Source organism: Cyrtonyx montezumae, unplaced genomic scaffold, assembly GCF_038088225.1.
Source record: "Cyrtonyx montezumae isolate F1298 unplaced genomic scaffold, pur_monq_1.0 scaffold_7, whole genome shotgun sequence".
NCBI lineage: Eukaryota > Metazoa > Chordata > Aves > Galliformes > Odontophoridae > Cyrtonyx > Cyrtonyx montezumae.
Window position 1 is genome coordinate 17,893,259 of NW_027072078.1, and position 12,339 is coordinate 17,905,597.

Consider the following 12,339-nt stretch of genomic DNA (forward strand, 5'->3'; position numbering starts at 1 on the left):
AGAGCTCCTGCTAATTTCCCCATCTATCCTGATTAGCACTCATCTCAGATAAGTTTTTCTTCTCGTAGCCTGTCAGCAGCCCTTGAGATCAAGGAGATTAAAACACCCTGGTAACTCATTAATGAGCCAGGACTCTGCAACAGCTGGACCAAAAATGGCCTGTGTTTGGCTACATCTTGTTTGCCATCTCTCCTATTCTCACCAGCACCTGCATACATTTGGGACCCAGTATAAGAAGATCCCTGAATTCAGCTCTAAGCAACCAGACTGCAATGCATATGTCTAATGCTTTGCTGGTGTGGAACCAGTATGCTGGTAATCCTGTTAGCAATGGCAGAAGCTCCCTCTAGGAAATTATAACAAATAGTCTTAAACAATTCCTTTTGTTGACAACTTCATCCAAGAAGCCATCTTCCCTGGAGACTCACTCAACTTTTGCCTAATCCCTTCCTTCCCTCAGGAGCTCTTTTGTTGAAGAAGATTGTAGGCAAACCCAAAGAATGACAGGTCTGTGTAAGCCTTGAATCAGCCTCTACATTCTTTCAATTGTCAGTCCCCATCTGTCCTGTTTGTACATCGATCTTCTGGTCCAGGGATCTCTCTATTAAGTGACACATGGCTGCGTTTATTCTGCAAGTCCAGTGTCCAGACTTTGCTGTTACATCTTCATTGCCAAGTCAATCTTTCTGACATTGCTTTCTGAAAAACAACAGGCAGGGCATCTGCATGCTTTTGTTCTCTTCTGCTGAAAGGTGATTTTAAAAAATAAGCCACTCTGGACCAGACTTTGCCTTCATTTTACACCTACAAAGATTTTGCTTCATTTCATCAATATGAAAAGTTATTTCAAAGGTCTTTGTTGTAATGTAGTATAGAATCTATTCCTCTTGCAAAGGAATTCTGTTGGCATAAAAATACATGGCCTAAATCCTGAATCAAAAGGACAAAAATCCTAATTCCAAATATTCTGTGAGGCCGGTGATTTCAGTTACTTTCCTTTCTCTTTGCATGAGAAAGCAAGCAGATCCAACAATCCACACGTTTCTTCTCTGCAGATAGAGGGAAAAAGGTGGAATAGAGTAGCAGGTAGATGATGTATTGGCGTGGAGTCTATATCACCCTGGGATAGACGCCTAGAACTATCTGGTCCCTTCCTGAAACCAGAAGGAGAACAAGGAGGAGATTGTGATGATGTTTTGTCTCTTGCTGTGTGGCACAGGGCCTGTGGATTCATGATTGAGCCTGGTGTGTTTAGTTATTTGATTTTGTCTATTTTTATAACTTAACTCAGGTTGGCCAATGAAAGAAGGCTGGCCAGCTTCATCATGTTCCCAGGAAATTCCATTCTCTCATGCACTGGCATGAGGCTGTTGAGCCTTAGATACATATCTACTTCTGATTAGATTTGAAAAAGCATACAGAAGCCCTGCTTTCCATTGGTAGCCTATTAAAATGACAAAAAAATTACTGCTCCATTTTTAACCTTGCATGCAAGTCTAAATCCACATGCCTTTTTCTTAAAAAAAAAAAAAAAAGTTCAATAATCTGAAAAACATCACTTATAGAATGTTTTCCTGTAGTTAACTGCAGAAGAAAACTTGAGCTGACATTTAAGCTTGTTTAGTATGTTCTGTTAGCAGCTTAAAAAAAGGGACACAGTCACTTTGAAGCCAGGTTAATATTAAAAACAAAACAAAACAGTCACTTAAGAGAATCTCCTACTTTTTTCATAGTTCCACTATTTTAAATTTTGTGTTTGTGAAATAGCATCAAAATCAGGTCAAACTGGCCAAAGCTAAGTCAATAAACACTGAAGCATTTGTGCCTTCCTCAAGTGAGTTGTCCGAGAAGCCTTACTGGAACTGACATCCATTTTAATGTCCGGATTATTTCTTCTCTGATCACACAGAAGGAACAGCTGTCCTGCCTGCCCTCAGCCTAGCAAGTGAGCAGGGAATGAATTCAGGCTGCCTCCAAAATACAGTCAGGCCAACATGGCTGGAAATGTCAGTTCCTTCTCAAAAGGACTCGAGTCTGTCCTGTCTGCTGTTGTCCACGTGATGAGGACAGATGGGATTGAGCAAGGTTGTGAGACCAGGCACTAGATGCTGAGGCCTGATCTCACAGCAGTAAACACCATCTACATGCATTTGAGAGCAAGGAATATAGCTGAGGTTTGTCCTGCTATCACAGCTAGGTTGCAGGCAGTAAGTCAAGATAATCTGGCCTCAAGACCAGATTCCATGTCTGTCTTCCAAGCACAGAACTCAGCTGGTGACACTGACTGGACACTTGCTGCAGCAAATGCACAAAATAAACAAAGACAGGATACATGAAAGGGGTATTTTCCTATAATTTCTTTAAATAACAGTGATTTTAAGTGATCTTTTGTTAATAGAGGTTTTCTGCAACGAAAGGAGATGAATGGCACTGGAACAACATTTTAAAGCATGGGTGTCCAAGGTTTTGGCTTGCCTGAGCTGCATTGAGTGAATTATGTTGGGTGCATATGAAATATATAATATGGCTAATGTACATAAATAACAGAGCTTCTTTTATTTTTCAATATTTTTTATTAAAACATAAAAAGAAGTGGGCAACAAAAACATAAAACTAGCAGGTTGGACACATGTTTTAAAGTCACTCATATTAAAGTACAGATCAGTTAAAACCATGAATGTTATAAACTTGAGGGATTTTTTTTAGCTCTGCTCAGGTTCTGGTACATATGTGGGAAGCATACTGTATCACGATATTAGGCATATCAATTTTGTGACAAAAAATCATCCAACTGTATCAACTGTATCATTTGACCATCATCAGTTGATCATCTGATCAACTGTTATCAACTGATACAGTGATATAGATGAAATCTAAGCATGACATGTGGCAGAGTACCAAAATCACATCAGAAATACCCAAATGTCTGCTTCAAGACACAACGCTGTATGGAATTCTGAGGGAAAAAAGACTCCAACAACAAACTCCAGTTTGCTGACCAGTGGCCTACTGTGTCAGGATGCTATGACACAGGATGAACCCAAGAAAGGTGGAGCTACGGCTTCATCACTCCGATGGAAGAATATACATTGCCATAACCTCCATTGCAACATTGCTCTTCTCCTCCCTGGGTACAGCTCTTTGTCATTTCTGATATTTAAATGAGCAAATTTCATTGTGTTTTGAATTGTAACAAGCTATAAAACGTGAACTCCATAAACATAGACAAAGGCAAACAAAGCAATTTGGTCAGTTTAAGCAATGTGGAAATGAAACCATATTTTGACTGGGGAGGCATGAGAGGAAAGGGCACTGGTCTGAGATACGGGAATATGAAAAAACAAACCCAGACCTCCCACAATACCACTGTGCATTGTGCAGTGGAGGCCACTGGCTTGCTGACCTCTTCTCTCTGAATGTGAGATTTCCCACTTTGCCCTCAGCCTGGGTTGTGGTGGTCCAGCTGTGGGTACTGGTTCTGTTTTCCCACCTTCAATGAATAAAGGAATTCATATGCTAAAGGACGATGGCAGCAGCTTTAGCAGTGGCAACCACGTGCTTACCCAAGAAGTAGCCAGTCATTTCTGCTTTCTACCAAAACTTGCTTGAACCTTCTGAGAGATGTCCTTTATGATAAGAAGCAAACAGGTCACAGATTTCAGGCTGCAGTCTCACTGCTGGAACTGTGAGAACTGATTGTCCTGTGGTAGAAAAACAACGTAAGGAGAAAGCTGCAGAATGGTCCTTTTCCTATGCTGAGTTACTTTCCTAATACTCTCCTGCAACATTACCCACAGCATAAACTAATTCGGGATCCTATTTCTCACATCTTCTTTCCTCCTGATTTTTTTGGAAAAGGATTTCTTTAAACTAGGCTCCCTTCTCTAGAAATCTCATCTATGGTTTCTTTTCTTGTTTTTCTTTTTCTTGGAGCAACCAGCAAAATGTTATTTGGTAGAACAGTGGTGGGAATGCAATCCACTAATCAAAAGGATTCGAATGGATCTACGCACTGCCAAGCTCTCTCCTCCCCACCCAACAGAGGAGGGAAAAAAAAAGAAAAAGAAAAAAGAGATAGAGCAAAGGCACGGAGCTTCTCTCCTTCAGCAATCTCACAAATGCAAAACCTTCCACTCCAGTGACTCCTCATTAACTTACCAAATCTGACAGTCTAATTATCGTAGCTGCTTCACGCTTAGAATAAATAAATACTAAAGTGGGTGTTTAAAGAAATTGAGCAGTGAAATTCAGTCATCTAGACAGTCAATAGAGAGAGAGTTTATTTTAAATTTTTATATTCTTATGTATTTATATCATTTTAGGAAAGATAATGAGATAGTTGTCTTTCAGTCTAATTGAGTTCCTAGGCTCATGGCTGCTTGCTGTCACAATCTCAAACTTAGCTTTAACTTTTGTGCCTTAGAAATCTGATCGTTGCATCCCCATTTGCTCTTTTCTGCTGTTGCCTGGCTGAAGGCAGAGGAGCACCTGAGGATGGGAAATAAGTACATGGTACTTCCAAACTGTATGTCTTTCACAACAAACAACTAAATCTTCTCAGATTTGCATTTAAGAGCATTAAAAGGAAAGTGGAAGTTAAAGAAACCTTAGATATAACTTTGCAATTAGACAAAACACAGAAAAATGCCTGCCAACCTCTGATACAATAGTGTCTGCCTCTGTGAAGGGCATTAGCAGTGCTCCCTCCCAGAGCAGTTCATCTCTCTGAACAATAGGACCTTTATAGGGATTCTCTGGCTAGAGATCAATGGGAGTCAGAGCATTTGATCCATGTCTGTAGGACTTTGTTTCCCCTAGTCATGTGGGCCAAACTTGGTGCCAGTTATCCTTTTGCAGGAGCATGAGCTGGGGAGTGAGCAAAGGAAACCCCCATTTTGACCTCTCCATCTCCCTGTGCTCCTGAACATGCAGGCATTATGGCTGCTCCGGGCCAATGCCTAGGGAAGAGTTTAAGCGGGACAGTATCTGCAGGGGCACATGCCCTTGGCATGCTGCTTTCTGGAAACATCTGTGAGGTTGCAGTGTCTCTTTCTGAGGATGGGACATAGCATAAAAGCTGAGTCCTGTCAGTATTTTCACAAGCCATTACTGTGGCCACAATAGCTGAGAGATGTTTTGCTTGAGTTAAGTGAAGATTGGCTTTATCAGCTCGCAGAAAAGACTGCTTCTGGTTCAGAAGTGACAGCTGAGTTGCTACTCAACACCAGCTTTGGTTTATTCCCTTATAGACACATTATAAACCGGATTCATACACCTGGTGGAAACATCACTTTCTAGGTGTTTGTATCTGATTTTCAGTGAAGGATGTCCATTTTCTGTATACAGAGGTGGCAAAGCACACAAGCCAAAAAATATAAGTGAGTGTAAAAACCTTTCAGCTATGTAGAACACAGGGAAATCAGCCAACCCAAACAAGTTGTCTGTGAAAGCCAGCTCTTCTTTACACATGCCTTGTGTTAACAACTACCAGAGTTAGCTAATCCCAATGGAAATGGGATTTTTGGTAGGCAGTGCTTGCAGCCTTAACATCCCCATTGCCTAAACTTGCTTTGCACAAGTTTCGATGCAGCAAGCATTAAAATGACAGTATTCTGTCAAAACCAAAACTCCCTCCCCCTCCTTGTCTCTGAAGGCCTAAATATGGGGAAGTTTTAGGACAGACATTTTCAGGAAAGTGTTATCATCAGCTTGCACACTGTTCTTGAATTGCTTCAGGGAGCCCACCTGTACCCAAAAGGAACAATCCTAGTTTGATCTGCAGCTTCATGGCTGGAGCTCTTCTCATAGTACGTTTTGCTGGCAACCCACTGGTGCTAACTCCAAATTCCACTGTTCACCTCCCTGCCTACCAGCCTGCTTTAAAGCCTTTGTGGCCCAAACAGATGGAAATAAACCAGGTTTATAACTAAGAATATTAAACTGCAATTGTTACTGTGTCTGACCTTACAGCAGAGTGAAATACTTTCTCAGGAAGTCTTTTGCACTTCAGGACTGAAATAGGGTTAAGAGCACAGCTCTTGCTTTCTTGATTCAAGGATGTCATCTTTCTTCCAGGAGTGATTAATTGGACAGAAAACATTCTGTTTTAGCAGGTGGCAAAGGTTAGGCTGAAGTTTTATCAGAGATGCTGTAGTACAGGGCTACACTGCACAGATAATTGTCTCAGGATTGGCTTAGGCCAGAAAAAGGACAGTACATGTTCTTAGGGGACAAAGTCTTCCTCTCTTGCAGAGTGAGTTACTCCTTTTTTCCTGGTACACTGAATCCAGATGAGCATAAGCATCAGCAACTTCCCCACTCTGCAAGCTGACCAGGAAGCAATGAGCCCCCCTCTCCCCTCCCCATTTCCAGGGCAGCAGCCAGGCTCTGGCCATTCGCATTCTCCTCAGTAATGAGAAAGATGCTATTCGGAGGGGTTCTTCGAAACTCTGATTTCTCCAATTATTTTTTCCCAGGAATTGACCTTTGAAAAATATCCTCTGGCTTCTAGTTTGTCATAGCAACTTATAAAAAGGACAGTTATGTCTACAATTATTTCATAACAATAAAAAATAATTTCTTACGAGAACATATTACTTTTTCCAAATGTTGTTTCCTGCTTACTCTCACACACCTTGCATCAACCTCCTCCTCCTTTCGCCTTTCATCTCCAGCTCATTCTTTGCTCTTCTGCTTTAACTTTATCCTTCAGAGGATGGGAACTAATAGCCAGCATCCTTCAGAACAAAGTAGGAGCAGAATATATTTAAAACCTGCACTGTGTTATCATAGCAACCAGAATTTTAAAATGATACAGTTAAACTCTGAAATAGTGTGATACTAAAATGACACAAGAGAACAAATATCTTACACAATTACGGCAGTAGGGATGGCTACATGGGAAATTAGTCAGAACTGCCTAATTTTTACAGGCTTAATGAGTCACTCATGAATATGGTCTTGCATGACCATACTGCACTGGTTTCTGCCCTGTGCACTTTGATTCTGCCCCCAGCATGTTGGTTGCTAAGTTATTATTGCCATGCAGTTGCCTGCCCAAAAGGTATTTCTTGCAATATGGAGGATAATAAATATGAGATTGTGTAGAAATCCAGGTGAAATGAATCTCTGGAAATGTGTCTGAGAGACTGACACATTATGCCAATCTGTTTTCTCATTCCTTCTATTTCTCCTCACTCTCTCCCTTACTCTCACACTGTCTGTCTCTGTACCTGTTTTTTTCCACACTCTCTCTCTCTCGTGGCACTGACACTTTCATCTTCTCCCTTGGGGATTGGAGATGTCACTGCGGGAAGTGCTTGTCCGCCTCTCCGGCAGCAGCAGAGCCCTGTGGCTTTGACAAACCTCATTTAATTGGGAGGAAGCCAGGAGGGTTTGAAAGAACTGAAACATCCACGAAACTCCTTTTATCAGGCATAATTTAAACTCTGCATGGAAAAAACCCTATATGTATAAAGAAAAGTCAACTTCCCTCCTGCTGTGCGTGCTCCCCTCCTCCCCCCCCACCCCCGGCACAGGCAGGCTCCTGTGAGATTCCATCTTTTCATTTTTCTAAAAGTGTCAAAGTAGATTTGTGCTCTGTGGCTGGGTGAACAGAAAAGGAATGCAGATGTCTCTCACTCCTGTTCATGCACACACAACACCTTCAGAAGGGCGGCAGTTTGGGAGAGATGCTAGCTGGCTGCTCCTTCACTTGGGATATGTCACAGAAGCCAGAAATTAAGTTTTCAAATAGCTTGACAACACAGTCTAAGAAGGTTTCTTCTTAATTGCCCCTATCTTTGAAAGAAAAACACCACAAAACAAACCAGCATTGCTGGTGCCTGGGAGACAAGAGAGAATGCTAGGGCTCTCTGGCTTGTCTCCCAAAAGAAGGAAGCTCTTCCCACGGAAAAACAGAACTTATCATTTGTGAGACCCTATATATATTTATCATCAGCTCAGGGCAGGAAAGGCAGATGTGTGTGACATGTATATGCAACTGTGTGCTTATGAAAAGGCAGCAAGGGGACAAGAAAATAAGGCAGGTAAAACTGAGGGAGAACTGGTGTGATAGGGTACGAGGAACAGCTGTTGCTTCCAAACATCAAAGGGAGCAGGAGGAGCAGTCCAAGGGAACTGGGGCTAGCACATCATGCTGAGCAGCTGGGAATTCAGGACATCAGGAGGGACCAGCATGTCAGTTACACTCAATACACAGTGTGAGCCAGCCTGAGGAAAAGCTCAGGGCCCCCGGGGTTATAGAATGGGGGAGAAACAGCCCTTCAAAGCACATAGACATCAGCTTTGAAAGTGCAGCGTGGGCACATCCTATCCAGGTCCACTTCTGTTATTAATTCTGTGGTCGAGCGGAGGAAAATGGAAAAACAAGCTGTGGAGTTTGCACTGGGATGTAAACTTTGCAGCATACAGGAGAGGGGAGTGAGGGCAGGGAGAAATGAGATGTCCAGGTCCAAAGTACTGAAGAAACTTGTGAATGGGATGTGAAGTAGGTCTTTGTTGGTGAGCTGAAATCAAAGGTTGGCTTACCAGCAGGCACTTGATAGAGCTGAGGAGGCAAAGGGCTGAAGAAGCCATGAAGAAGGGCATCTTGTGCAGAGATTCGCCCTGGAGGGAAGGCTGTGAGCATTCTGGAGGCCAAGTCCTCTGCTGCTGGTGCCCTGCTCAGCCTAGCAAAATGGGGAAGAATAGCGCAGGAGATGAGCGCAGGCCAGGAGGCTGGAACAAAACTACACCCAGCCCTTCTCAGAGCTTGAGGCCCACGGGAGCTGGGTAAGCACACCACAGATACGTGGCTTCCCAGGACATTTGCTTTGCCATGTGAGCTTGGTTATGTTGGGGAATATTTCCAGGACCTAGGCTCAGGCTTATTTTTTCAGAGGAGTTTCGAAAATCAATTGTTACTTTTTTTTAAAGCAGTTTATGAGTAAAAAGGAAAATGCTGCTGGGTGAATTGCATTTTACATGGCATAATTGGAATGTTAGAGGTCAGTGTTAACTATTTACAGGGAGAAGTGCAAGTGCACACAAACAGGTCAAAACTGAAGAACTAAAGGAAATACCTGTTCCCCATCTCCTACCCTAGCACCAGTCATGTATCTGATTGTAAAATGCATTGGGAATTCAGGGAGATGCTTCTGCTTTCCAGGATGAGAGATTAAAATAGATGCAACACACATGCTCCAAACCCAGCAGATGCTAATGCCAAGCGGCTGCTTCCTAGAAGAGCACGCAGCTGGGGACAAGGAAGCAGAGGAGAGAAAACAAACCAACAAGCAAACAAATAAAAACAGTAATTTAGTTTTACAGCTTTTACTTTGTTTGTTTGTTCTGATTATGTTTCAGCATCAGGAGGCCCATGGAACCCACTCAGCACCCCATCCCCGTGTGACCACAGCCAGGATCCCCCGCCTCTCTGCTTCCCCTCCCCACACAAGGCAGCTGACATGCCAGCAATTTTGTTCTGAGGGTATAAAATGTCTAAGAACCACTTGTAAAAAGTATCTGGCCTCACTGCGGTGTTTAAGGGCTGAATTCTCACCTCCAGCAAAACAGTTTGAGCCCGTGCTCTTGGGGGTGCAGGGACAGACAGGGAGCTGAAGTATCCAGCTAGAGGTGCTCACTAGATTGATCCTGCACAGGATATGGTGGGGTCTTACCCAAGTCCCACTGCCCCGCAACCCTGCTGCTGCAATCTGTCAGCATGCAACAGTAAGGGAGCCTGTCAAGGGACCACAGCCAAAAAGCAGAAGTGCAATACAGCAGAGTTTCAAGGAATATAGTTATTTCTTTGTTCAGATCGAGAGAGGGTCTCTTCTGTTCTAGGATGTGTGTTATCAGGGGTTGGGATGTACTGAGCTTTGTGTCTTTCTGATGATGTGTGTGACAGTGGCTGGCAACTCAGCAACCTGTGCTTTGCTGAAAACTTCAGCAAGTTTGTTCAGCAATTCAGAGCAGACTGGGAAACCCAGCTCTAAAGGACAGCATATTTCCTTTGAGCAGTGGTGAATCCAAAGCAATGAGCTGAACAGATAATGAACAGCAATGATGAAAAATGTGGCTACATCCACAAAGAACAGTTGATTCTTGACCTGAGTTCTGAGGAGAGAGCCTGTCTCTTTTCTATGCATCTGTGAAGCCTGTTGTGTGCGAGAGACCCATCAAAATCATTATGGGGAGTGCTATGTTAATGATGCTCTGTGTTGTTAGGGCACTTTGCCTGCTGATAAATTTCTTTCACTAATATATGTATGCACGGATGTATGCCTGTGTGTGCAAACACATTGTAGGTGCTTGAAAAATGCTCCTTTCCTTTACAGACTCAGGAGTGTTTGGTGGTGTGGGTGCCTGTTCAAGCTGAGATATGTAACCAAGGCTCTAGTCTTGTAGATTTTGGCTGCTGAAGAATGTGAATTTTCCTCTCCCAATTCACCAGGGGATTGTTTCACTGTCTTGTGTAAATGTTGACCTGGTATGTCTTCCTTACCACTGCTGAGCGATGTTCCTACAACACGTTTCTAGAAATGAAAAAAAAAAAAGTGCAAAGCCTATCTTTGGTCTGGGGAAGAGGGCCTGGGAAAGCAGGATCTTCTGAATCAAACTGTGTCCTGCAAAAAGCTGCACATAATGTCCTTGAATCACTGCTTATCTTAGAACAATCCCTCCTTCTCAGAGGATAATATCCCCACTTCATGCCTACCTTTACTGTGATCTCTCAAAATCAGTTGCATAGCTGATGTTAGATTTACTTTTTACTACAGAGCCACCCTGCTCTTCCTCAGCTTGCAAAAGAGCTCATTTCAAGTTAAATGACTGCATAAAGAAACAAATAAACCCAGAGGCCATTTTGACATTGCTGTTACAGGTAGCTTACCTGTCACAGATCACTCGAAGTCTCTGAGGTCTCCTGGAAGCAACGAGTTCTAGAAAGTGTAATATGCAATCAGGATGAAACAAAAATCAAGCCAAAACTCATTCTTTGAGCCCTTACAAAAACATGTGCTCAGAATTTCAAAGGGCCCTATAGAATCTGTCACCTTAATATTTATAAATATACATTATTCCTATAGGATTTGAGTACCAGCATTGATGTTAATAAGACTGTTCCAATTCTGTAACCCTTTCCTTTCATGTATTGTGAATACAGGCCTTGGGCCTCCATCTCTTACAGTGAGAGTCTTGGCTTTGACTTCAATAAATACAGCATCAGTCCCCAAAGCCTTCACTCTGAGGAAGCAGAAAGAGGTTTTCAGGCCTGCATCCTCAGCTATTACTTATAAGGCCTACTGAGGTTCATGTATTCCCATGCGGGCACATGGGGCTTTTCTGCATGGAGCTGGCAGAAGGACTGGGGACAAAGCAAAGGCACTTGGATTCTGCTCTGTTTTTGCCCACTGCTCTTGCTGTCAGTTCCTCACTAAGTTCATCATTCATCACGTTAACCATTTTCATGCATGCTTTGTACTTACTGATTCAAGCATCTCTACCAGACTGGAACATTGCAAAGTTTGCAGTTTTGGGAAGCTGTGTTGTTATTGCCATTCTTCAAGGACATATTTCTAAACAGTATGGAATATGTGGAGAAACACATTCCTCAAATGTTTTCTTACAACACATACATTTTCTCAAGTTTAGATATGAATAAATGGCATATACATGGAAGATTCCCCTTGCAGCTGATTAACAAAGACATTTTCTTGCATCAGAAAGGCTGTAACTTAAACCCAGCCACATTTTCCTGAGCACCATTGCTGACAGCAGAGATGAAAGCTGCCCTAGCCATGACAAGGGGAGCAGGAAGAATGGCATAGCCCCCTCTTCCAGCTGGGGTCTGGATAAGCATACCCCACAGCAGCAAGACCACCCAGAGGCAAGCTCCACTGCTCTCTTGCCAGTGTACTGGTGTACAGTGGCCTCTAGTTTGGCTGGGCCTCATCCTGCAAAATTCTAGAGCATCTGCCCCTCTGTGCCAGGGAGCACATCGAGCTGCTCAGCTTAGCCGTGCTATTTAGGGACAGAAGTGTCCAGCTGCAGATGAAGCAGAAGACACCTCTGCTTTCAGTCTGTGTAGCCATTTCCAGAGCACCAGGCCCTGGGGCTGGGCCACTGTGTCTGACTTGATGCACAGGCAATTTGAAAAAGTGCAAATGACTGAACTTTCAGCACTTAACCTTTCCAGCAACAATCTTTCACCATTAAGCCAGCAAGCAGGTTGTTAAACCTGTCTATCACAGTGTAAGTAACAGGTCACAGCTGAAGCATTCTCTTACACCCAAATAGAAAGGTAATTTGTAAAGCGGTAAATGGCAATATAATCTG

General features: G+C 43.0%; 2 protein-coding genes across 6 annotated transcripts in view; both read right to left on the bottom strand.

Moving 5' to 3' along the window:
- Positions 1-241: 241 nt before the first annotated feature.
- The window catches only part of STRADB (STE20 related adaptor beta), a 126,284-nt gene continuing 114,186 nt past the window's right edge, over positions 242-12,339 (bottom strand). For all 5 annotated transcript variants that reach the window (XM_065751093.1, XM_065751092.1, XM_065751094.1 and 2 more), the window contains one exon: positions 242-254. The gene's annotated coding sequence lies outside the window, so the exon portion shown is untranslated. The remainder of the gene's footprint in view (positions 255-12,339) is intronic.
- CDK15 (cyclin dependent kinase 15) overlaps positions 3,592-12,339 on the bottom strand; it is a 32,392-nt gene continuing 23,644 nt past the window's right edge. The window contains exons 11-13 of the mRNA XM_065750305.1: positions 10,895-10,943; positions 8,551-8,690; positions 3,592-3,701 (exon numbers count right to left, since the gene is read on the bottom strand). Coding sequence (XP_065606377.1) covers positions 3,592-3,701; positions 8,551-8,690; positions 10,895-10,943 — 299 coding nt within the window. The remainder of the gene's footprint in view (positions 3,702-8,550; positions 8,691-10,894; positions 10,944-12,339) is intronic.